This window comes from Falco cherrug, chromosome 12 (assembly GCF_023634085.1).
Source record: "Falco cherrug isolate bFalChe1 chromosome 12, bFalChe1.pri, whole genome shotgun sequence".
NCBI classification, from domain to species: domain Eukaryota; kingdom Metazoa; phylum Chordata; class Aves; order Falconiformes; family Falconidae; genus Falco; species Falco cherrug.
Genome location: NC_073708.1, coordinates 14625231 through 14649509, shown reverse-complemented (window position 1 = coordinate 14649509; position 24279 = coordinate 14625231). Strand labels below are relative to the sequence as shown.

The window sequence follows — 24279 nt, the reverse complement described above, 5'->3', positions numbered from 1 at the left end:
TATCTAGTGAAGCTTGGCAACTGTTTTTAGATAGTGTAAAAATTATGAAACCAAATAACACTTCACCTGAATATTTTCATGTCTAAAATTTGGCAGAGTCACATAACTTAAAAGGATAGCAAGCCTCTAGATATCGATCAGGGCTTTGTACATCTACAGCGTCATAAAAATGATCTGCAGCTGTAAAAGAGATAATGTGATTATGAGTACACTACATTGTAATTTCCTCTGGGCAGTCAGAAAGCAAAGACAGTCTGATAGTCTACGGAAAAAAAAAAAGTCTTGGAGGATATCTACTGACAGGTAAATCATTTTACAATATTACAATTAAAGCACCTTCCAAACTTAAACTAGGAACAACAACAAAAATAACAGAAGAGCTGAGAGTTGCATTTCAACCAAATCACAAAGGGCAACTGAAAAGCTAAGCAGTTCGCAATGCATCAGAGCTTTAACGCTCAGACTCCTTTACCAGTTCAGGCATGGAAAACAAATGGTTAACCTTATTTTGAGCCATTATATGGAGCTTACTATAAAGCTTGCTCTAATAAATGGTATGATATGAAGGTCAGCCCTTAATTCACCATCAAAATATCTTCTGGGTGTAAACATAATGACTTCTGCTTATACACTATACAACCCTGACAAGAACGCTACTCGACAATGCATTTCAGACCTAGAAAAACATTCTTATTTGCGTCAAGGTGCCGAATGTCAGCAGATTCACTAATATGCTTATTATTTGCACTGCAGTGGTGGAACAGAGTAAAACACCATGAGCCCTCCATACCCCACTACTGCCTGGCCAGGGAGCCGATGAAACACAACAAGATTTAATCCTGTCCATATCACTGTGCAGTTGGTGAGACTCGACAAGTCAACATTAAGTATTCAAAGTGGTATTGTGGCCTAAAGGGATCACACGCAGCCTGCACATGAGAGCAAAGAAATAGCTTGGTTCTGCTTCGGTGTTTGTAAATTTAATTTGTTCAAGAAAAAGCAACTCTGGAAGGGATTACTAGCTAGGATCAACACTCGTACCAAAGAAAAAGGGAAAATGCAAGTAAGAATAATATTGACATTTTTGTAATACAAAATAGATTTTTGGGCTTAAGTGAATAAATAAAAGTTGGAGGCAATTGCAGCTCAGCCCTGGCATATGTGAATACTCCACTTGGTCTTCCTGAGTAGGAGGGCATGGAAAGGCTGAGTATTTCACAAAGATTGTATATGTATTTAGAAAATACCATATTTTACAAAACATTAAAAAGTATTTAGCAAAATGTTGAGTATTGTCTCACTGCAATAGCTATTTCTTTAAGTAAGCGGTGCTATAATATTCATGGTGTAATATCTGCCATATTGACCCTTATTTATTGCCAATATCTAATTTCACAGGTTCAGGGAAGGATATCTACAGTTAAGTATGTAAATCCCAGGTACTCAGGAAACACAGAGCCCGTTGGCGTGTGCGTATGCAGATACACACATTGAAAGGAAGAAACCCCCAGATCTACAGCAACACACTTTTGAAACAACAGGAGAAACCTGAAATCCCCTCTGCTAAGTGCAGCTCTGTATTTATGCTGCCTGCAATATTTCTGAATAGCACAATTACTCAACCTTTTAAAGTCGTCTCTGGACCTGCAGCAGAAAATGATCAACTAATTCTTGATGCTGTAAAAAGCTCTTTTTGCTAAATACAGCTGGGGGAGAGGCGCTGGCAACCCCACTGGGACTCCGCATGGGAGGGGAAAGTGCCCTGAAGTTACATTTACTCCCTGGGCCCTTTCAATAGAGATCAGGGACACCTGGGGTAGAGACTGGGGAGGGCAGGTGAGAGTGATGGCAGGGCGGTCTCCTATTTTAGCATGGGTCCTTGTGATGATTAAAATGGCAAATAACTGTTAAATGTAAAGCATATTTTCCTAGAGCGAAGGACAATGAATACCTTTTCCTCACAGACTGGTACTTCAAATATAAAGCACGGAAAGATAAGCACTGCCAGTGAGTAATCTAAAAATATGTCTTGTTAAGCTTGATTAACGAGCTAATAAAAAGCTATAATAAGAAAAAATCCAATTAAAACATCTTGTGAGATTTCTCTCAAACAGAAATAAAGAACCCAAGAGAATGGTAAAACTTTGAAAAATTAGTATGATCCAGATGACAGCCTTAGTATTCAAGCCTACAGTACATCAGTTTTATACTTTCTTTGACTGGCTGTCCTTTATTTATCATCTCTCATGTGTGCTGTCTGGAATTCTGATCCTCCACGAGTTTTATTTTGTTACTGCCTCACAGGTATAACATCTGAATTTAAATACAGACATATTAAAAACTCTGGCATTATATGGGCTGTAGGTACTCTATTCAGAAAACCTGGCACAACGTGTGGTGCTCACAAACAGTGAAATAAAAGCAAACCCAGAGGAAACCAAACTCCATCCATCACCTATATATAAAGTCAGAAAACAAACTAGCACACTTGTCTTGTCATTGATGGACAAAAGGGCAGAGTAAGAAGAGTAGAAAAATTATATTCTGATATTCACTTGTCATCGGTATCTGGTACCCGAGGGTAACCAGGGGATACGGAGCAGGCAGGACAGTGGAAAGGAACTGTGAAAGACTCAAGAGGTGGGAAGAGCTGTAGATGCGGCGCTGAACGACGATCCCCTGCTCCCCCAGGACCCCCCCGCACGCACCCTGCCGAGCCGGGCGGCGAGCAGCACCCAGCCGGGGCCGCGCACCAGGGCCGCGGGGCTCCGTGCCGGGACACAGCGCACAGCAGCAGGGCACGGCCGGGCTGCACGGGGTCAGCAGGGAAAGAAGGCGGAGGCTCTCGTACCAGGGCAGTCTTGAAACTACAGAAATTGCCTATTTCACGCTTCCGATCCACACCCTGCCACCGGCAGCATCCCAGCGCCAGCCCAGGCGCGTCCGTCTCCCTCCGGCGGCTGGCGCCGGGCAGGAGCTACGGCCCCCCTCGGGTCGTGTGGCTCGGAGGGTTGTTTTGTTTTTCTCAAAAAAACAAACATGAAAATGTCTTAGCACAGATTTTTGTAATTACACAAGCATGTTCCTTTTCTCTTTGCACAGTTCAGTGAATTTTTAGTGTTTATTTTTATTACTTTCTTTCAAGTTCCTACGGCTCAGGACTTCACGGAGAAGCATGAAATCCCGAATTAATTGCCTCACGAGGTTTCACAGATGAAAGGCTTTTCAAAACCGCTGGATCACGGGCTTTGCCTTTTCCAATTTGACAGCAAGGGGACCAGGGCACACACGGATGACCTTGTGTCCGCCCGCGACTGCTCAAGCCGACCTGGGGAACCGCGTCCCCGCCGGCCCGGCCCAGGCCCCGCAGGTGGCGCCGGGAGGCGCACACGGGGGCCACAGCGGCCGCCCCCGCCGCCTTACCGGCCGTCCCGGCGCTGCAACGGGCGGCACTGCCCGCTACGCCGCGCTCAGCGCTGGCTGCTTCAGGCCCCCTCGGCTCGCCTGCCTGCGCCCTCGGCGGCTGTACCGGGCTTACACGTCGGGTGCCCCTCCGCCCGCGCCTTCCCAGAGGCGGTGTCCGCTCGTCCTCACACGCCGGTCTCTGACCTCAGCGCGACCGCTGGCCGCGGTGACACAGCTGCCGCCCCGAGCAGGGGGGCACCCAGCCCCCGGCCGCGCAGGCCGCGGGGCCGGGCCGGGACGCCCGGCAGGACGAGCTCGCCCCCCTCGGCGGGGGACCGAAGCCCCGGCACGCCCGTCCCGTCGGGCGCCCGCTGCGCCTCCGAGGACGCGGCTCGGCGGTGCCTCGGCTGCCCCCCGCCCCGCGGCACGGCACACGCCGTTCCCAGCGCCCGGGCCGGCCGCAGCGGCGATGCCCGCGGGCGGCTCCCCGAGGGCAGGCGCCCCGGCCCGGCCCGCAGCAGCCCCGGCGGCGGCGCGGGGAGCTGGCGGCACGTGAGCGCCCCACGCCGCCTCTGTGGGCGCTGGGAGCCGCCCCCGGCCCCGGGCGGCCTCCGCTGCCAGGCCGCGGCCCCGCCACCCCCGGAGGGGCAGGCCCGTCCCGTCCCGGCTCCGCTTCCCACTTCCTCCCGGCCCGGCAGGGCGGCCCTCCCGCCGACGTTTCCACTCCTGCGCACTGGCCGCGCCCCCCGGGCCGGGCCGGGCCGGGCCGGGGCCGGGGGCGGGCCGCGGGCGGGGGCGGGGGACCGGCGGGCGGCCAATTGCGGTCCCCCGGGGAGCGGCTCTGGCGGGGCCGCCGCCCGCGCTCGCAGGGAAGGATGGAGGCCGAGGGCCGGGTACCGGGGCCGCCGCTCCCCCCGCCTTCCCCCGGCAGCGGGGGAGGGGCTGGGGCCCGGGCCGATGCCCCCGCGGGTGCCCCCGGCGCGGCCCGGGGGCCGCCGCTCGCCGCCGCCGCCGCCGAGGTGCTGTCGTTGGACGACGAGGAGGACGACCTGGAGGTGTTCAGCAAGGTACGGCAGCGCCCTCCCGGGGCCGGGGCCGGGCCTGGGCCGCTCCCTGCCTCGCCGGCACTTTGCCCCGCCGGGCGCCGGGCGGGCGGGGGCGGCGCGGGGCAGCAGGACGCGGGGGTCAGGGCCGCCGTCCGGCGGGGCGGGGGCGGCGGCTGCTGCCGCCGCCCGGGGGAAGCACCGGGCCCCGCCGGCCGCCACCGCGACCCTCTCCCCCCCCCCCCCCGCCGCCCCCCCAGCCCCGGCAGCCCAGCCCGGCCCGGCCCGGCCCCGGGGGCGTTCGCTCGCGCGCGGGCGTGGGGGGGCTGCTGCTGCGGACGGGCCGCGCTGCGCTCACCGTGCGCTGCCGGGACATCCGTGGCCTTACCGGCACTCGCGGCTGTCATGTACCGCGTGTGTGTCTGTACATTAAATAAACGCCCGTATTTAGTAATTGCAGATGTATGTAAATTAAATAAATATCTCCAAGTTTCAGTTTTGAGCTTTCGTTTGAAAGGTGAGGGGGAGCCTGGCACTGCCACGTAGGAGGCTGGAGAAGGTGACAGCTTTTTTGTGAAGGGAATAAAAGGACCGTAACTGACGGTTCGCTGGAGCCCGCGCTCCGACGGCATGCGGTTAGCCAGGTACGTGGCACCAGGCTCGCCAGCATCGCCTGCTGTAATTAATCCAACAAAGTGCAGTCTGGCTGCCGTGGGTACCATTTCTCATGTTGTACCAATGTGGTCAAGATGAGACTTACCTCTTGCCTCCTCAGCCCGTAAAGACGAGAGTGTGTTGTGGGTCTGCTGGCCTTAACAAGGCAGCATCTGAAATATAGCATGGGGACATACGGAGAGCATAGGTGGATAAAATGTGTACAGGGGACTGAGGCCCCTGCACCTTCTGAGACCTCTGAACTGCTGTGTGACAGGATGTGCGACATCGGAGAGAAACAGCAGACGTGTTTCCTATCTGAAAATGCAACAACAAACATACTTTCAGTAGGACCAATTGTCATATGAATTAAACATGCATTCTGTTTCTGTACCTGAGATACATTTTTTTGGTATGCTTGGATAAAAACATTGGAATCAGAGCTTCTTTCTTGGGAGCTATGTATTTAAACTTTGACTGTAGTAAAATTCTCGACATTCATGGATTTTAAGGCCAGAAGGGACTATTAGGTGATTTAATAGTCTGTAACGTGCAAGAGGTCAGGCTAAATTTCACCACGTTATCTGTGTTTTTCTGAAGCGTAACTAGGGTCTTAGCTAAATCATATTTTCTAGGAAAGCACCAGTCTTTGTTTGGCATAAAGAGATGAATGATTCACTGAACTTGCATGCAAAAGCAGTGCTAAAATATAATTCTAGTTGTTTGCTTCTTACTTTGAATCCTTCTGCTTTTACTAGGTAAGCTCAGGCAGTTCTACTCGCAGGTATCTGCCTGTTAATACAGCGTATTGACAGTTACACTGCTTGCTTGTCAAGAGTGATACTCCCTGGGAATAAAAAACCAAGCGTAGTTGATAAGAGTTGCTGCTGCTAAATGGCAAATATCTGTATCTTTAAATTTCTGCTACCTGAATTAATGCCAAGATATTTCTTATATTAAATCTTACCTATTATTAAAGCATACCACATGATAACTTACTAGAGCAAAAAAGAAAAATTGTCATACTATGTGAAAATGCAGCATTCTTTCCAAAGCTTGGTCACCTGCATGTAGTGGTTATATATAGACCAGAAATTCATGGTTTGCTTTCAGGTGCAATTTGAGGGCTGATCTTTTGAGCTGATGAAAATCCGTGAAGTTGATTGGGCATTACACCCTATTTGTTCATGTTCCATATATGCAGGGAAACTGACAGGGTAAATATAGCTTCAGACTAAGTTTTGTAAAATTGATTTTTCCGTAACGTACTGTTCCAGGACCACCTTGTTTTAAATTGTATCTTAATGAGGTTTCTCACACCACTGTCTTTAAGGTAGTGGTGTAGCATTTGCAGGCCAAGTGGGACAGCAGCGGCAGTCTGGGGCTCGGTGCCTGAACACTGACATCGACTTCATCTTTCTCAGTTTAGTCAATGAAATGTACCAGCTACCAAAATGGTGAAAAATGAGATTCTTAAAAATTGTCAGCCTCAATACCCTAAGTTATTACTCAAGATGTAAACAGAGGGGTTTATTTTATGAAAATTCATAGACATTTAACCTGATAGTGTCATAAACCATTGACCCGGTATCCTGTGACATATCTCAAATATTACAGACTAGCATCTTCTTCGACAACTCTGATAAAAGCATTTCATGATGTGATGTGCATTTCACTTTATCCTAGTTTCCTTTACTGTGGAAAAAGTTCTGAGGTCTTCTTGGCAGAGACAACTTCTGGGAGTTATGAGTCACACAAATACGTTTTCAACCTGCTTTAGATGAATTACTTTCAAAGTATAGAGCACCACACATGTATTGCAATACCCGTTCGGTTAATCATTGCCTTCCTCATTACCTGATACGATGACCTAGCATTGACAAAGCTGTCAGTGCTGTGGTTAATACTTAAAATCTTTAGCAACTCTTCTTTCAAACTCTATTTTGCAGTGTTAGTCTGCATTTCATAGTTACAGAAGACTCAATTACTGGTATTTTTGGAAAAGATGTACGTGCCACTTCAGAATTGCAGAGAGGCTGATTTTTCTTCCAAAACAAGTTGATCAAGGATTTGAGGCTGATTTACAAGTGAATTTTTTGGCCAAGGAACTGTTCTGTCTTCCTGAATCTCTTTGCTTCTTTGAAGAATGCTCCAACAACCAAGCTCTTCTAAGACCGACTCTGCCACCATGTCCTTTATCTCCAGACCTGCTTTGGATCCCTGGTCTCAGAAGACTGCAAGCTCTGGATCCTCACTGGGAGAGAGGGATGGATGGATGAGGCACACAGGCAACCTTGAGTCAGTGATCTGTGCTCTGGGGAGCAGTGGTGTTAAGGCAAACCCCTGGGCTTAATGTCTTCTACAGAGAGCTGCAGGCCTAGCTGTGTGCTCAGCCTACTTGGAGGCTCCTCCTGCTGTAGGATTGTTCTTCCCTGACTTATTTTTGAGCCTTACTGACCAGTTGCAGCCAGATGTGAGAGTGAGGGAGGGTAACTGTAAGTGTTAAGGGAAGGAGACCCAGAACAAGGCCCTCATGCTGCCGGGAGCTCCTTGATTTTCCATCTGTTTGGTCTCCTGGGCAGTAAATCAAAATGCGTGACCCTGTCTGCTGGCTGGCACACAGCTCTGTCAGGACTGAAGGGGCTTGGAAGGGAGAAGGGGCACTGTAGGTAGCTGGGGCTGGGGGTGGTGTGGGAAAGGGCATTGTTATCTGGGACAGGGCCTTAATGCTCTTTGCATGGATGAAGAGAAAAAAAGGTCTTTTTTTAAAAAGAGAAGTTGTAAAACCCAAGAGCTAGAAGAATTCTCTGTTCTTCCTGTGCCACAAAACTCCTTCTGCCCTCATCTGTATTCACACAAAAACATAGTTCAAACCACAAAATTGCAGCTGTATAGAGAACAGAAAATTACCATCTTTTTTTTACAGTGATGACATCAGACTTATATCACATAAACTTCAAGAACCACTGGAAGTAAACCTGAAAGATCATGAGGATGAAGAAGGAGAAACAGATGCTTGTTTGAAACTCGCATGCATTCATTCATGTGCAGATGAACGCTGGAGCTGTATTACAGCGGAACTGAACACCTGCTTATTCTATGGACTGTTATTGCTCGTGTTGTGTTTCACAAACTACATATTCATAAGCCCTTCCATAAAAATATACTTTAAGAAACCAGCCTGTATAGAACAATTTTTAGTAGCAACCTAGAAGGAGGAATGAAACGTAAGATATTAATGATCCACAGAAAATGAGAAAGTATGTAACACATTTGCCTTGATCCAATTTAGGCCTTGCAAAGTCATTATTTCTCAAGTTACACAGCCACTGAAGTCCCTTACATGCTCAAAAGCATTTTTCTTTCCCTGGAAATTTCCCATTGTCTCAGCGCTTTGAATCCCATGGGCTGCTCTGAACTAGCAGTCCTCCACCTTCACGTAGAGCACGGCCAGCTAGTGCTAGTGGGCAGTGAAAAGTTTCTCTTTTTATCCTCCATCGCTCAAGACAGTGCTGCCTGATTGCCACTATAGGAATCATGTGTGGGGACACACTGAGTGAAAGTAAAATGACTGACAGGTGTACAAGCAGTTATACAACATTTGAAGTCTTGCCTTTAGTCTTCCATCTTGCTTTCATCTCCCAGTTCAAAGAACTGCATGTAAGTGATGGGAGGAGAACTGGTACATCAGTGCTTTCTGGGCATAGTTATCAATATAAATTTCTACCCCATATTTGTGGGAGTACATGGATAAATCCAAAGGAGAGGGATGGCGGTAGGCAATGAGGTTTAAAGCAGGAAAAGGACAAGAGAGAACGTGTTTCAGAGAAAGTTCTGATCCAGTTGAATCCAAAGGAAAAAAACAACCCTCACCAAGCCCAGCAGCACTGCTGTGGTGTGCTCTTCACTGCCACGAGGTTGGCCTTGGGATGATGCCATCGCTCTAGTTTGTGTGGATGCTTCCACTTCTGGCATGTGAGCAGTTTTCTCCTTAACAACATCCCTTTTCTCCTTGCTCCAATAGTTAGCAAGGCACTGGAAAGGAGAACTCTTTGCCACTCGGTAGTTAGTGTAGTCTAACTACATTTTTAGAAAACTTCCAGAAAATAGATTAATTTTAAGATTTTTCATGAAAGTACTTCATTGCATTGGATATATTTAAAAAATGTATAGATTCTATGATATTTAAAATATAGTAATTTATTTAAATTGTCCTCATTTATTACTTTTAATGATTTACTCATTTATTATGCTCTTTTATGGATTTTGTGAATTTATTTTCCTAGTCACTATGTCCTTCAAGATTTCAGATTAGTAGATCTCATCCAGACTTGCATCTGAGGAAGAAAAGGAGAATTCTTGCCTGTTTCCAGTTTCCACTCCCTTTCTCAGCATTGGGGTGATCACCACTGAACGCTCTGAGCACAAGCAGCAGCTATAGGGACATATTCTTAGAGAGCTGTGGTGGAAGTGGTTGATGCTATCAAAAAGTGGGTTTCCGCTTCAGCAAAACAGCGGTTTGACTTTTTTTTTTATAAATTAAGCAGCAAACTTATTCTGCATCCTTACTGTTTTTTTTTTTTTTAAATAAGATTAAATTTATGTTTCTCTAAACATTTTCTTTTTCAAACTTAATTATAAAATGGATGCAAACAGAAATATCCAATTCCAATAAACGTTCTGATTCAGGTTTTGTCCTGTTTTCTTTTAAAATCATAATTCTTTATCCACCCTGTTCAGGTTATTACAGATAATGCAAACTTCCTAAGTCCTGTGTAACTGGCTTCCAACAATTTTAATAAAGTTGATAAGTGTCCTACACAATTACTGGGTGCTTGGATTCATAACTAATTTACCATTCATAGGCAAGTTCTCTTTCTAGCTGTGCATATAACATTCTTTTGAAATGGTAGCTTTTTGCTCTTTCATCAGTTTTAGAATAAATCTCATTTCTTGCATCCTCACTGAAGCAATACCAAAAAGGATAATAGATTTGCTATGTACTGTATAATTCTTTCATCTGCTCCATGTTTTATCTGTTTTATCAGATTATTTAAAAGCTTGCTATTTTAGCATCTGAGGTGTGTTTGTATGTGTGAGTGTGTATACAAAGATGTATTGAAGGGGACGTTCTTATATCTTATCTGTAGGATACATCACTGGCTGAGGTAAACTTATTCAGTCCTTCAATGCCAATATCCCCCTCATCAATGATAAACCAGTATAAAATTGAAGATGAACCAGAATTAAGAGACCTCTTCATTACAGTTGATGATCCTGAAAGCCACATTACAACCATTGAAACATTTATTACATACAGAGTAGTCACAAAGGTAAGCATCTATTCATGGCTATAATGGCTCACATTGATAACAGTAGTAGCATTTTCACTATTCTTGCATACCATTCTCTGGGATATTACTAAATTTAAATTACACTCTGATTTTGCCATGAGCTGTCACTAAAACTGTATGAAATTGTGCGGTAGATTCGGGAAAGAAAAATCAGTGTAAATCATAGGTGCTTATGTTCTTTATGCTGAGAAAATATTTATTAATTTTTCAACAGCAAAATCCGTTCTATGTGAGAGTAATATTTTCTGTTGTGATCTTCAGCTGGAATATATGAATCAGCAGGACTGATTCAGTTTGAAGACACTCTTATTAGCCCAAATATTTATGACTTTTGGATCAACTTGGACCAGTCTTCTGTCTTGTCTAAATGTTGCCTGCTACAAAGTCTTTCAATTCCATTCTTTTCTAATTGCAGCATCCACTATCACATGGACATTTGTTTCCCATTTACAGTTGCATGCGATTTCTGTGGAAACCACCACAATTTGCCAATGAAAAAGTAATATTAGGAAACAACTAATTGTATTTCTAGATGTCCTGAATGCAAGTTATTTACGGGAAATAAGGAAGAAATTCAGCCTTATGAGACCAGCCAGCTCCTGGGATTACCAGCAAATATTCTGTGGGCTGCATTTTGAGAATTGCACTGTTAATTTATTTTACTTTGAGTTCTCTTTAAAAGATTCATTTAAAACCAAATTTTCAAATGGGAATTATTCATCCTTAAATAAGAGGTGATATCAATTCCTCATAAAATATTTAAAGAGTAGGAAGAGAGCTATTTTCGTTAGGTTGCTAGCAATAATTCTCACTTTATGCATGTTTTTGTAGACGAGAGAACATTTTTTCTTCAGGCAAGTATGGAAGAGCTGCAAGGTGGATTGCTTTTGCTTTTTTATCTATTCTATCCTTTCTTATCGTATTTAATTTGAAGTACTGGTTGTTGATGATAAAGTAATAGCATTCCTCCCACATACCTTGAAAAATTTTTATTCAACCCTCAAAAATGTTTAGATTACAAAAGCATGTTTTGAGGGGTTTAGAATTTACTTGCATCACATTATAAATCTGTGCAACAATGAATGCTAAACAGCACACGTTACTTTAATGAAAACATGGGCTCTTTGTGGCTTGATTCTAGAAGATAGAGCAGTGATAAAATAAATCTCATGGTCTGACAATTTTGCAACACTGTAATAAGCATTTTTTCTAGGCATTAAAGGCTTGTTGGCAAGTTTAATAAAGGGCTAGAAAACGGAATTGATGATGCAACACGGAATCCATTAAGCAGCAGAGGAAGTGTTATTGCTATGATATGCTGAAGTTTTCAGGGTCTGAATGTGGGGGTTGTTGACTAGTGTCAGCAGGTCCCAAGGACGTATGTCAGCTATTTGGGTTTTGTTACAGAATGTTAAAAAATGGACTTCCCTTGTCTGTAGATTACTAATCACTTCAGAAGATGTGCCCTAAAAGTAATGGACATAACTGTGATTGCTAAAAGAAAAATGCCACACTAAAATAATGATTGAAATCTTTTGGAAATGTTGTGATAGGCTAATTATTGTAATTATGTATATATTCCCTTACAAGTAGTCAAGTTTTCTCCAAAATCTAACCCGATTTTGTTCTTTTTTCGTGGTGGTCTAACCTCAGCCTGTTTTTTCTCCCTCTGGATTTCAGACATCCCGTGGTGAATTTGACACCAGCGAATATGAAGTTCGAAGACGGTATCAGGATTTCCTTTGGTTGAAGAGCAAACTTGAAGAAGCACATCCAACACTGATTATTCCTGTTCGTTTGCTAAAATTTAAATTATTTTTATTTGTTCATAAGATGGCTGCAGTTTTATACAGAGATGTTTGAGGTCTTTCTTCGGGTCTTTCTGAAGTCCCACAAACATTGTATCAATTTATTTTCATTAGCTTTATATGTATGTGATAATTAAAACTCTCATGAAGATACTTCTTATGTTTGCAATTGTGCCACTTGCAGTAATTTGCAGTAATTTATATCCTTTCTTTGTTGTACTTGTATTCTTCTGCACTGTGTGCTACAAGAACCATACCACTGTTGAATATGGTAACTTTGTAAGTTATTTTTTTGCATGGTGGATTTTACAAGGTATACCTATGGTTTCTAGTAAGTAGGAGAACTATTGTAATACTCCAAATATTATGGAAATTGTACAATACATTTCTTCTTTTTTCCTTAGCCATTACCTGAAAAATTCATAATGAAAGGAATGGTGGAACGATTTAGTGATGAATTCATTGAGACTCGAAGAAAAGCTTTACATAAATTTTTGAACCGTATTGCTGATCATCCAACTTTAACTTTTAATGAAGACTTCAAAGTTTTTCTTACTGCGCAGGCTTGGGTAAAATTATTTTTATTTAAAGTTATGTGAAACCACGTTTTTTTGTTCGTAGAGTATATATGGAGTCTCCCTAGTTCAGTATTCAATAGTGTCCTCCCATGACTTGTTACAGCAGTGTCAGAAGGCGGCAGGGGATTTATTGAATATCCATCCCCTGAGATAACCTTTTCTTCTGTGCTCCTGGTAACCATGCATGTGACCATAAAGATTGCTGTACCTTCCAAAGCAGGTTTTGTTGCTGCGTTTTGGATTTTTGTGGCAAATTCACCTTTCAACTCTGCATGCTTTTTGCTATACATATAAGCTTCCGAAGTAGTATTTAAAATTAATTATTGCTTTGGCATGGCACTGTCTTTTTCATCTGCTTTTTTTAAAAAAGATGATACTAGTCTCATAAAAGAAAAATACAGCCTTTGAATTTCCCGTTGTATTTTTGCAAGATGTGTCCAGTTGAAAACTGGAGTTTTGTACTCAGAAAAGCTTGCCTTGAACTTCAGTAAAGGTTATTCTAGCACAACGTATTAAAAAAGAGTTACAAAAAAGATAGATGGATTACTTCTTCCAGTGGGATCATTGTTTGCTTTTCTCAATTACTTCCTTCTGCAATCATTACCTCTGCTTTCCTGTTCAAAAGGCCAAATTGCAAACTAGCCACCTCACCCTAAGGAATGAAAGGGTGAAGGTTCTCTGCCATCTTAATCATTCTTGCAAGAGTGTGATACACGGCATGCTTGTGTTTGCCCAGAAAGGCTCAGTTAATAAATATACATGATGGTTCTGACACTGGTCTAAAAATGTTAAAGTAAGATTTACACATGCAAAAGACACACAGAGGCTTTAAAGTATGCATTATTTTCAGAGAATTTAAAAAAGTATTTGGAAGTAAACACGGCTTCTTTTGTCTTTAGGAACTCTCCTCACACAAGAAGCAAGGTCCCAGTTTGCTGAGCAGGATGGGACAGACCGTCAGAGCTGTAGCATCCTCAGTAAGAGGAGGAGTGAAAAATCGTCCTGAAATGTTTACAGAAATGAACAACTACATGGAAACATTTAGTCAGAAAATAAATGTACTAGACAAAATAGCTCATAGAATTTACAAAGAAGAAAGGGGTAAGTAGAAAGCAAGTACTGGTTTTATTGATTTAAGAAGTTAATATATTGGAAAAATAAATTAGTTTTCATTATGCCAGGCAAAATACACTTTCTGGCAAGCACGGAAAAGGGAAATTTGTGCTTATACTGTGCTTTTTATAATGGTCATTATTTTGGCAGACCTTCAAGTTAGTTTGAATAAGTTGTTCATAGAAAGAGTTTTAACATGTCATTGAACTACTTGAGAAGGAACTTAGAAGAGAATGTAGCAAGTCTGGCTGTCTTTTTCTTTGTGCTTTTTGGAAAGCTGCATGACCTTTTGTTTTGTACTTTCACTGGAATGTAAGTAGTCACAGTTTTCTGTGCTGTCTCATACTAGCATAATGCTGTCTAGATTCCAGATCTCTAAACATCTCTCTTTGGGTTTCATTCTGCACCTTTTTTCTGTGTTGACCAAGTAGATTTTAATTGTTTTACATAGCTTTACTGCTGGCCATAATTTTTGTCATGGGAAACTGTGCCTGTTAAGAGTTTCCTTAAGAAGGATGACTGAAATCTCATTTTTTTCCTTAATTAACAGCAATTTGCACGCCTACTTGGAACGCTAAATTACTGGCTTTCTGAGATTGACCCTGATCTCAGGTTAGGCCCGTTCAGTAGAATTCCCACTGGTCAGCACCTGAGGGATCTTATTGTCTGTATAATATAATTTGAAGAGCTCCACTGTGTTCTCTAATAACTGAGGCATTGTGCTTTATTGTGCAGTGCCAGATCACAGTGTGTCCTCACTAAACTGGAGGGGTGCTACAAAAGGAAAATACATGTTGGTGAAAAGAGTTCCTTTTGATATTGCTAATTTCAGTGGAAACAGCTGGCTGAGGTCCATAGGTTCAAGGCATCGGTGCCAAAATATTTCTTGGAAAACCTTACTAATTTTGACATGCTCCCAAATGCTGTAGGTTAGAACTTCTTTCTAGATTTTCCAGATAGCACTTGTCAGAACACTTGTGTGCAGGGCCGCACTGTTGTGGATGTGAACTGTTGATAGCTGTGGTTCAGAGAACATTCCTGCTTCTGGTAGCTTAACATGGGATTCTTAATTACATCTTCCATGGAGGTTTTTTGTGTCCAATTAACCTCAAAGTAAACATTACACTCTTCATGCCACCCAGCTGCTTTGCATCTTTTCTTGGATGTTTCTTCATTATAAATTTAGTTGTGATGAAATTGTGTTTTCAATACATGACCAATGCATTTGTAGTATCCTCCTGTGAACACGCAGCTTCCAGGTCATATCCAGCCTTGCCCGAGTTTAGCCTTACCAAATGGCACAATGAATTAATTGGCCTGGAGACACGAGAGAAATAATACGTAGGATATCCTTGTATTTAGATTAATAAAACCTACTAAAAGAGATAACACATGCAGAACTGGAGTGAACTTCGGTGTGTCATCTGAAGCTTTTGGGACACAACCAAGACAGGATCCAGAGCATTCCTGTAAGCAGAGAAATTCAGGACAGCAGAAGCAAGTCAGACCAATTGCTGCTTGGGGCTGCTATGGCTCCTGTCCCTCTCTGTGAGGAGAACATAAAGTAATTCAGGCCATTGGGTCATCTTGAATACAACTCTTGAGGTCTACCTGTGTTTGTGTGTCCTTTTGAAATCACTGGGCCATTTTTGCTGATAGATTTCTAGGAACTACTTAATTACAATACATCAATTAGTTTATTCATGAACAATGAACTGCAGTTTACTTGTCTTGGTCATTTAATTAAACATTAGCCTCGGTCTCTTGCTTTGTTCACAGTAAATATGAGGTTGCAGTTAGTATCACTTAGACAACTACCAATGAACAAAAGAGTAATATATGTATATGTTCCTGTTAAGAGTATTTTAATGAAATGAAGGAGTACGGCCCCATCCACACACTCTGGTCAGCATCAGAAGAAGATATAGCAGACTCCCTAAAAGGTGTTGCCAGCTGCATCGACAAGTGTTGCAAGGCTACGGAGAAGCGAATGGCAGGGCTCTCGGAAAACCTGCTGCCAATTTTACATGAATACGTTCTCTACAGTGAAATTCTGATGGTAAGGTTTTCTTAAGGATTGCTGTGGCTGTGTATAAAATTTGGCTTAGTCCAGTGACAAACTCTAGAAGAGAATTTGTAATGATGAAAATGATTTTGCAGTCCCTCTGTTGTTACTAAACATGCACAGCATAGGATAGTTGTCCGTTAGCAGAGGATCCAGCTGGTCCTGTTTCCCTTGCTAATCAGGCAAGAGGCACCCCTTCCAGATGAGAAGAGCTGGATAGTTCTGCATGGCAGGCAGCCCTTGGTAGCTGTGCTAAGGAGAGCCTGGTTGTGCCACCTTCAGAGCGCTCTGCGTTGTCGCAGAGGGACGGGAACAGAAAGGTTTGGAGAACAGCAGCTAAGACCTCCTCTGACACTGCTGAAATATGAACTCATCGAGTAACAGATTGTGTGGGGGAAAAGGAGTGGAGAGGTTTTTCCCTTTCTAGGAGATGTTCCTAAACTATGTTTTCTTTTTCCAGAACAGCAGGGAACTTCCAGTCCCTGTGCCATTATATAAGCATGTGTTAGTCTTTGCCCTAAGATGATGTTCTCAGTTCCCTTTATGTACATATTTTTCTTGCACTTGGAGAGAATGTAAAAAATCTGAGTACAGAGTTGATAAACTCAGTGCTGATGGATAATCAACATAATTAAGTAACTGAATTCAGCATGTCATAATTCCCACTCTGCTGCCTCCAGAAAGCAAAAATGTGTACAAACCCCTCTTTGTTTAGGTTTTGAGCGGTGCAAGATGCAGTATCTGTTCTTGCCTTGCTGCTGGGAACCCAACTCCTACTGCGGTAGTTTCTGAGTAGGGGCTTAGAGCGTGTTACAGGGCATGGGTAGAGCAAGACCCAAGTTAACTGAGCCTTTGCTGGCACTATGCAGAACATTGCCAGTTTCTTGGTAAGGCTTAGCTACCAGAAGGTTAAGAATTACTGCTGCAATGACTGCTATCTTTAAAACAAGCTCCCCTGAAAGAAGGGCCATACAAAATGTCCTGTATCTCACAGGCCTCATTATTCACATGTACGTGCAGGTAAATGGAGGTAGGTACTGCTTTGCTTAAAGATCTAAAGCGATCACTGTCCTAGCAATTGCAGGTCTTCTTCCTCTCCCCCACTTCCAAACTTATTTCTTCAGAACTTCTGTTACCCATGAGCAATCCTAGCCTTTGCTATTGAAGAGAAGCTGCCTGCCCATTGCCTTCTAGTTTGCAGCCTGGCTCACCCTTTCTCAGGTGTTCTCTTCTGTCCAGAGCACAGAGGAGTTTCTGTGGACAAACCCCAGAATGACTCCCTTGGCTCTTCATGCACGTTACAAGTAGCTGTTGCCCGTTGCATTTTTTTTTTCCACTTGCAGTGTTCTTGATGCAACACTTGCCAACGCAGCATTAGGCTGCCATGAGGTCCTATCTGGATGAAAATCTTCTTCCACGAGTTCATTCCTGTTCTACAGCTGTTCCATTCCTTTCATTCACCGTAGATGTTTATTTTTCCAATGGCTTATTTCCCTCTCACAGTTTGGAGAGGGCATGACTAGTCACAACCAAAACACAAGAGGGGAAGTCACACACTAGTAAAACCTGCTTTCAGAGGTGTGTTTAACCCCCATCACAGGGACCTTTGTGCGGTGCTGCACATGTGCACACGTGCAGAAGAAGGTGCGGTCAATGCAATACATTCCTTGTATTTTCCAGTGTTGGGAGTTCAGCCTTAAACTGGGGAAAGAGATGAATTCATAGCTAAAATATTTACATCTGGACTGGCTCCTTCCTACCTAACTCACAGAACAGATCTGGGGTGTGCAGAGTACTGCTGTGCCTCAGGGCACAAATTGCAGCAATAAATTGGTTATGGGGCCACATAAAACTATTTGAGGGTTTTGTGGCAGGGTGCCATTAAATATTACACAAAAAAACTATAGAAGTATCATAATATGTTTTTCAAACACAGTCCCTCTGTTTGCTGTTAGAAGTCAGCACTTGTCTATAGTTGTAGCACATTAATATTAAAATAATAGGTTTTATCTTGTAATTTAAGGAGTATTTGTGATAGAAGTTGCCAAATAGTCATTAAAACAGTTTTAAAGGAGGCAAAAGAAATGGTAAAAAAGAGAAAGCGTTTGTAATATGAAGGAAAGCTGTTCGAGACATATTTTGTTTGCTTCTGTGCTTGCAGCTAAGTATTTTCTGTATTTATCTAATCAAAAGATATTCTGAAGTATTGAAATGTAGGTTTACATTTATTCTTATTTATTCAACTATAAAGCATTAGTATGTATTACTAATCTGTTACTCAGAACTGTCCAAAGTCAGGTTTACTGATTTTTTTTCTAGTGAGTACCTGTTCAAAAAGAAACATCAAAAAATTATTTGAAAATTAACCTCCTAAATTGTTCTATTGTGTTTGTTAAGACCTCTGTAAAATAAGACAGCTAGAGAAAGTAGAGCTGCTTGTGTCCTGTGCTGTTTCAACATGCCCTGTGCTAGAGGTGATTACTGAAAACCTCTTTAGTATATGCAGGAGAAGCAGTAAAACCAGTTGTGGCAAGGTAATGTGAAACAAGGTTTTGAAATTTATAATTATATATGTCCCGTTTCTGATTTTCTTTTTCAAAGGGACTAAAGGACATTTCTGCAAGATAAGCACACCTGAGTGTGCTTTTACAGATGAGGAAACTAAGGCAAAGAGAAATTTGTAAGGCTTCGTCAAGGTCACAGAGCAAATGAGCATCGGAAATGGAAATTTAATCTGTAATACCATTCCTGTTTTGTAGTTTAACAAGTAACGTTTCTTCCCCTTTCTAATTATTTTTTGACATTATGCTAAAAATCCAATACCCGATAAGACAGTTTTAAAGGAGGTAGTAATTACATATGCTGAAAATAAGCTAGTATATCGATGTTAGAACATCTATCATTTTAATGATAATTTTATCTGATGTTTCTGAACTACATTTGGGACTTGCAAAATAATATCGAAGGTTAAAGTCACAATTTCAATAATGCTTGGTAAACCATTTTTAGTCATCCTACTTTCTATTGTAACTTTTACTCAAAGAAGACACTTTTGTTCATGAGATTTGGCAAACTCATTGTGCTGTTTTAAAATAGGAATATACAGTAAGTTGAGCTTAGTTAAGTTAGTTAAGATACTAAGTAAACCGCTGTTGCAGCTTTTCTCATACAGCGAGCAATGATATTGTATATGTCAGATTCTTTCGACACCGATTTTGGATTTACTAAGATTCTTGAAAAACACATAAGATAAAACACAGGTATTGAAAAATTGGTCTTCGTGATTTTAAGATTTTTTTTTGGAGGAAAGTACATGTATCACATCAAAATTATTAAATGGCATAATTCTGTGATCTTGCTTAAATTATTAATTAGGCAAGTTGTTTGATGGGTGGTTTTCTGAATAGATGTCTAAAATTTGGTGTAATCTGCTTCTTTTTTTTTCTCTTCTCTATTAAGGGTGTTTTGAAAAGGAGAGACCAAATTCAAGGCGAGCTTGACTCCAAAGTTGATGCTTTAGCCAATAAAAAGACAGAAAAGGATCTGGTGAGTATGTACAGAAAGCTGAAATTTCCAGGCCTTAATAACTGCAAAAGATGATCCCCTGAAGAAAGTGTGTCCTCTGAAGCCGTGCTTTGTAACTGGATGGTGCCTCTAGAATTCTCATACTTATTCTGAAAAGGTTTGGTCTTTGTAGCTATGTGTGCCAGGCAAGGGAGATCGTGAAAAGATGCAAAATTCAGTAGACAGGCTGCTGGAGCAAAGGAATGGTAATAGTGGGCGACTGCTGTGTTTTGTCAACACAGATTGTACCACAGCTTATTTTTAGCATTTCCGTTTACTTCTGCACTGGGAGTTAAAAGAAAGTAAGACTGGCTGCAGTGCTCTCGTAGCTGCTGCGCCATTCTTGTAGGAGAAGGAGAGGGAGAGGAGGTGGTTAGAATGAGCGAAGCTGTTCATTAAACTAATTTGAAATAAAAAGTTCTGGATTCTGTTCTTTCAGGTTTCGGTCTTATTTGGTTGGGCCCAGGGATATTATTTTACTTCCAGTATGACAACTTCATTCATTCTAGTGAAGTCAGGCCCATGGGAGCAGGCATCCCCAAAACCGTCGGCAAGGCTCAGCAGGCCAATGAGAGGGAACTTCTGGGATGCATATTGGCATTTTAAAATTTTTGGTTAACTCTCAGCCTAAATAATGTCCTTTTAGCACAGTGTTAACACAAGGTGTTACACAGTGTAAATAATATGTAATTGACAAATAATAATAACAACAATTTTTTAATACATCAAAGGAGACAGTCCCTGGCATTTCAGATACTTTTTATTAGGGTTGTCATAATTAGCTTTCATGTAAAGATGAGCTGTTTAGATAGTTTTTGGTACCTGAAATGCATATTTTTATTATTTCTTGTCACTGAGCTGAATAAATAATACATTGCCACTGTCTGATATCTACTATGGCTATGGTATGTTGTGTCTAGCAGTGGGACAGTAAGTACAGACCTCTGGGTCTTTTTTCTCCTGAAGTAGAAATTCTGTTTACTTCTATCTTATATTGTCCTCTCATTTCACTGCCTTTGTGTTCTCTCATCTGTTTTTGTTTCTGTACTTCCTCTGCTGCTTCTCCTGCCCTTTGTCCTTAGTTAATGTATAAAGTCTGAAGCTTTTAGAAAATGCACATGTGGGTGCCCCACAAGCCGGCAACGTGCTTTAGTTGCATTGCATGTAAAAGCACAGTATATCTTAAGAGTGATCCTTATGGGTCCCTTCCAACTTGAGATAGTCTGTCATTCTAAGAATTTATTCTGGTAGAAAGGAGTGTAAGACGTCATTGCATAAGTTAATTATATGCAGCTAGTTGTATCAACTTTGTAATGTTGTGTCCCTTTTAATCAGTACTTCCTATTTGTATGGTTTGTTGGCAACCTGCTAAGAACAGTTGCATTTGCACAGAGTGATTCAGCAAAGAATTCCAATGTCATAGAGCTCGTTCAGCAGCTAGTCTTACTGCTGCCCACCATAGGTAAGAGAACATTGCCTGGCAGGATGTGGTCTTTCCAGAATGTGTTACCGGTATAATCTGATGGGGTCCTCAAACCAGGTGCATACACTGTCTTCTCCGGAACTGTTACAGACAAAAAGGAATGTTTTTCTTTTAGCATAGAGCTGATCATGCCATGTCGATTTGATATTGACAATGGTTTACTCCATAAGGAGATGTTTGTACTTGCTTCCAGTAAAGTTTTGAGATCAGTTTGCACAACCTGGTCTTTTTCACTGTTTGTTTCCAAAACTGTTTTTACAGTTTTGGTAAAAGCCTTTGGACAGTGTGATTACCCAGGTGTTCAGACTTTTGTTTTATCTTTCCAACTCCTCTGTTTCTTACTCATTTCAAAAAATCCTGTTTCTGAGAGCCTGATTCTCCTTGCAGTCTCATGAGAGCAGTAAAACAGATGTCAGTCTAATCTAATCGTAAAATCCTCTGTTCTCTAATTGAGTGGCAGCTGTGTCCTGAAGACTTTTTCTTAATTAGATGTTGAAGGCTTTTTCTATTAATGATAGTTTGGCCACAGAGAATGGTGTACTACTATTTTTAACAATTCAAGTAACTTGTTGTTTTCATCAGGTTGTTACTATGTTCTAATTTGTATTATGTGTTGAAATATTTTGCTGCCATTTTTAAGCAGACTGATTTCAGAATAAAAGGTGGTCGTAACAGAGGTACTGTTACTGGAATTGGTGTCAAACACTGAGTTTGGCTGTATTTGCGCATTTCTATTCCTAAGCAGAACTCGTGTAGCGGCTAATGATCTCATAGGTGTCAGATTGAACTGGTCAGTGCCATCTAGTAGCCAGAATTCTGCTGACAATGAGTGGTGTGAACTCTAATCTTGAAGTACATACTGTCCTGGTTTCAGCTGGGATAGAGTTAATTTTCTTCCTAGTAGCTGGTAGGGTGCGGTGTTTTGGATTTAGGATAAGAATAATGTTGCTAACATGCTGATGTTTTTAGTTGTTACTAAGCACTGTGTACACTAAGTCAAGGACTTTTCATCTTCTTACCCTGCCTCTACTACTACCAGTGAGTAGGCTGGAGGGGCACAATGAGCTAGGAGGAGATACAGCTGGCTCAGCTGACCCAAAACTAGCCAAAGGGATATTCCATACCATATGATGTCGTGCTCGGCATATAAACTGGGAGGAAAGCTGGCTGGGGGCTGGTGCTTGGGAACTCGTCAGTCGGTGGGTGGTGAGCAATTGCATTGTGCATCACTTGTTTTGTACATTGTAATTCTGTTGTTATTATTTTCCCTTTCTTTTCTATCCCATTAAACTGTCTCTGTCTCAACCCACAAATTTTACTCCTTTCCCCAGTTCTCTCTCCCATCCCACTGGGCGGAAGGGCAGTGAGCAAGTGGCTGTGTGGTGTTTAGCTGTCTGCTGGGTTAAACCACCATGATTTCCACCATAGAGATGGAATCTCAGACTGTCATTAGAGCTGATAAAAGGCGTAAGATCTTTAGCATTGGTCACAAATGCTAAACAAAATGGCAAACATTAAATGATTTAACAAACAGGAGGTTATACAGCAGGAGAATACAGAACATCCCCAAGGTCAGCGCAGCTGAAATAGGCTGGAATCTCAAATTAAACCTTATGAGATGTCAGGCTCATTGGCTGGGAAAACACATTTTCTTGAGCTGTGCTTCTGCCACCAAGCTTTTAGAAAGCTGCTTGCGGTGCTGCTAAAAAGCCAAAACCTCGTCTCCCATGCCAAAATTCAGTCCATGAAGGCGGCAGTTGTTCAGGGTATGGAAGGTTTGAAGGCTGTGCTTCTGGATGCAGGCTGTGACAGGGATACTTGGGAGGACTTTGGTGCCCTCCTGCTTATCTAGACCTTTTTTACTTCTAGAGCTCTGGCTGTAAAGATGTTGGAGTTTTTTGACTCCATTGCTCCCACACTCCATTCTGAAGGTGTACACAGCAATGCTAGTGCCTCCCTCTGTGGTTTGGGAGTTTTCAACAGCTTTGGTACTGCCACTAGTGTTAACAGTAATTCTGACAAAAGGTTGGTATAATGTACTCTGACAGAACCAGATAAGCATTAAATGCTAACTTAAGGACTCCAGTATTCAGGCTTGAAACTGAGTAGTAAAGAGATTAAATGCTGAATCTATCACATTCTGAATATATCTTATGTTTTAACTGCAGGCTAAAAAGGGTTAGTATCACCAAGCTGTAGGATTATTTCATGTAGCAGATAGAAAAGCATGCTATTTTGCATAGTGAGATAGTCTAAAATGCTGCGTCACTTACCAGGTAGTTTGGCTCACGGGCCAAGTCTCTTTGGCTACAGGCTCACTGTTCACGTCGGGTAGTGCTCTGCCCTAGCTGCCTCCCACCTTCCCGTCCCGTGCTCTGACGTCTGGTTAGCACTGTGCTGGCTTTTTCTGGCCATCACTGATGTGAGGTTTAACTTACCACACAGGCTGCCTCAGTGAGGTCAACATAAAAAAATGGATCCAGAATCATATTTACTTTGAAGGATAAATTGTAACAATGTACATCTTATAAATGAGGAACACACTAGGCAGATGTTTTTGTTGAGACTAAGCCATTATTCTTTGATTTCTGCTGTCATGGCCCCTGAAGAGGGTGGCATTTGTGTTTCTTTTCAGTTGTGAAAAAGTAGATCTTATACCTCTGTACCTGAGATGAGGGAGTGCGGCATAACGCCGTCTTTAGACCTTAAGTCCAACCCTTGCCTTGATACAACAGTTTCTTTTGGGCTTTACAGGGTGATGTGTAAACCACATATCCAGGCAGGGATGTAGAAAAGTCTGCCTTGTCCACATGATGTGACTACACCGTGGAAGAAAGTCATAGTTCCTAGAAAAGGCAATACAAAAACAAACTGAAAAATGAATATCTTAAAGATATGAAGGACAAGATAAGGGAAAGCTGCTGCAGCCAGGACTTCTAAGTTGGAAGAGTTCTTTATGTCTATAGCCTAGCTCATTCCCATATAGGGACTTTTTCTGCAAAAGCAGAAAATGGATCCAACTGCCTTTCCTACTCTTAAATCATTTAAAAATATTCACTTTTCAGTATTCGGTGTGCATTCATTTTTGGTGTTTGAAGGAAAGGCAATTAACTTGGGACATGTCCAAGATACGAAATCCAGCTGCCTGTAATTCCTTTAAAGGAAATTTCCCCACATTCAAGTTTTAGATTGACCTTTTCAGATTGAATACA

General features: G+C 42.4%; 1 protein-coding gene across 2 annotated transcripts in view; it reads left to right on the top strand.

The window, feature by feature from the left end:
- The first annotated feature begins 2724 nt into the window (after positions 1 to 2724).
- The window catches only part of SNX7 (sorting nexin 7), a 32512-nt gene continuing 10957 nt past the window's right edge, over positions 2725 to 24279 (top strand). The window contains exons 1-7 of one of the 2 annotated variants that reach the window (XM_055724446.1): positions 3769 to 4472; positions 10253 to 10435; positions 12137 to 12247; positions 12669 to 12833; positions 13742 to 13943; positions 15815 to 16014; positions 19480 to 19566. In XM_055724446.1, the coding sequence (XP_055580421.1) occupies positions 4281 to 4472; positions 10253 to 10435; positions 12137 to 12247; positions 12669 to 12833; positions 13742 to 13943; positions 15815 to 16014; positions 19480 to 19566 (1140 nt within the window). In that variant the 5' untranslated portion in view covers positions 3769 to 4280. Of the gene's footprint in view, positions 4473 to 8028; positions 9678 to 10252; positions 10436 to 12136; positions 12248 to 12668; positions 12834 to 13741; positions 13944 to 15814; positions 16015 to 19479; positions 19567 to 24279 lie in introns of those variants that run through there. The other variant, XM_055724445.1, reaches the window with a different exon arrangement.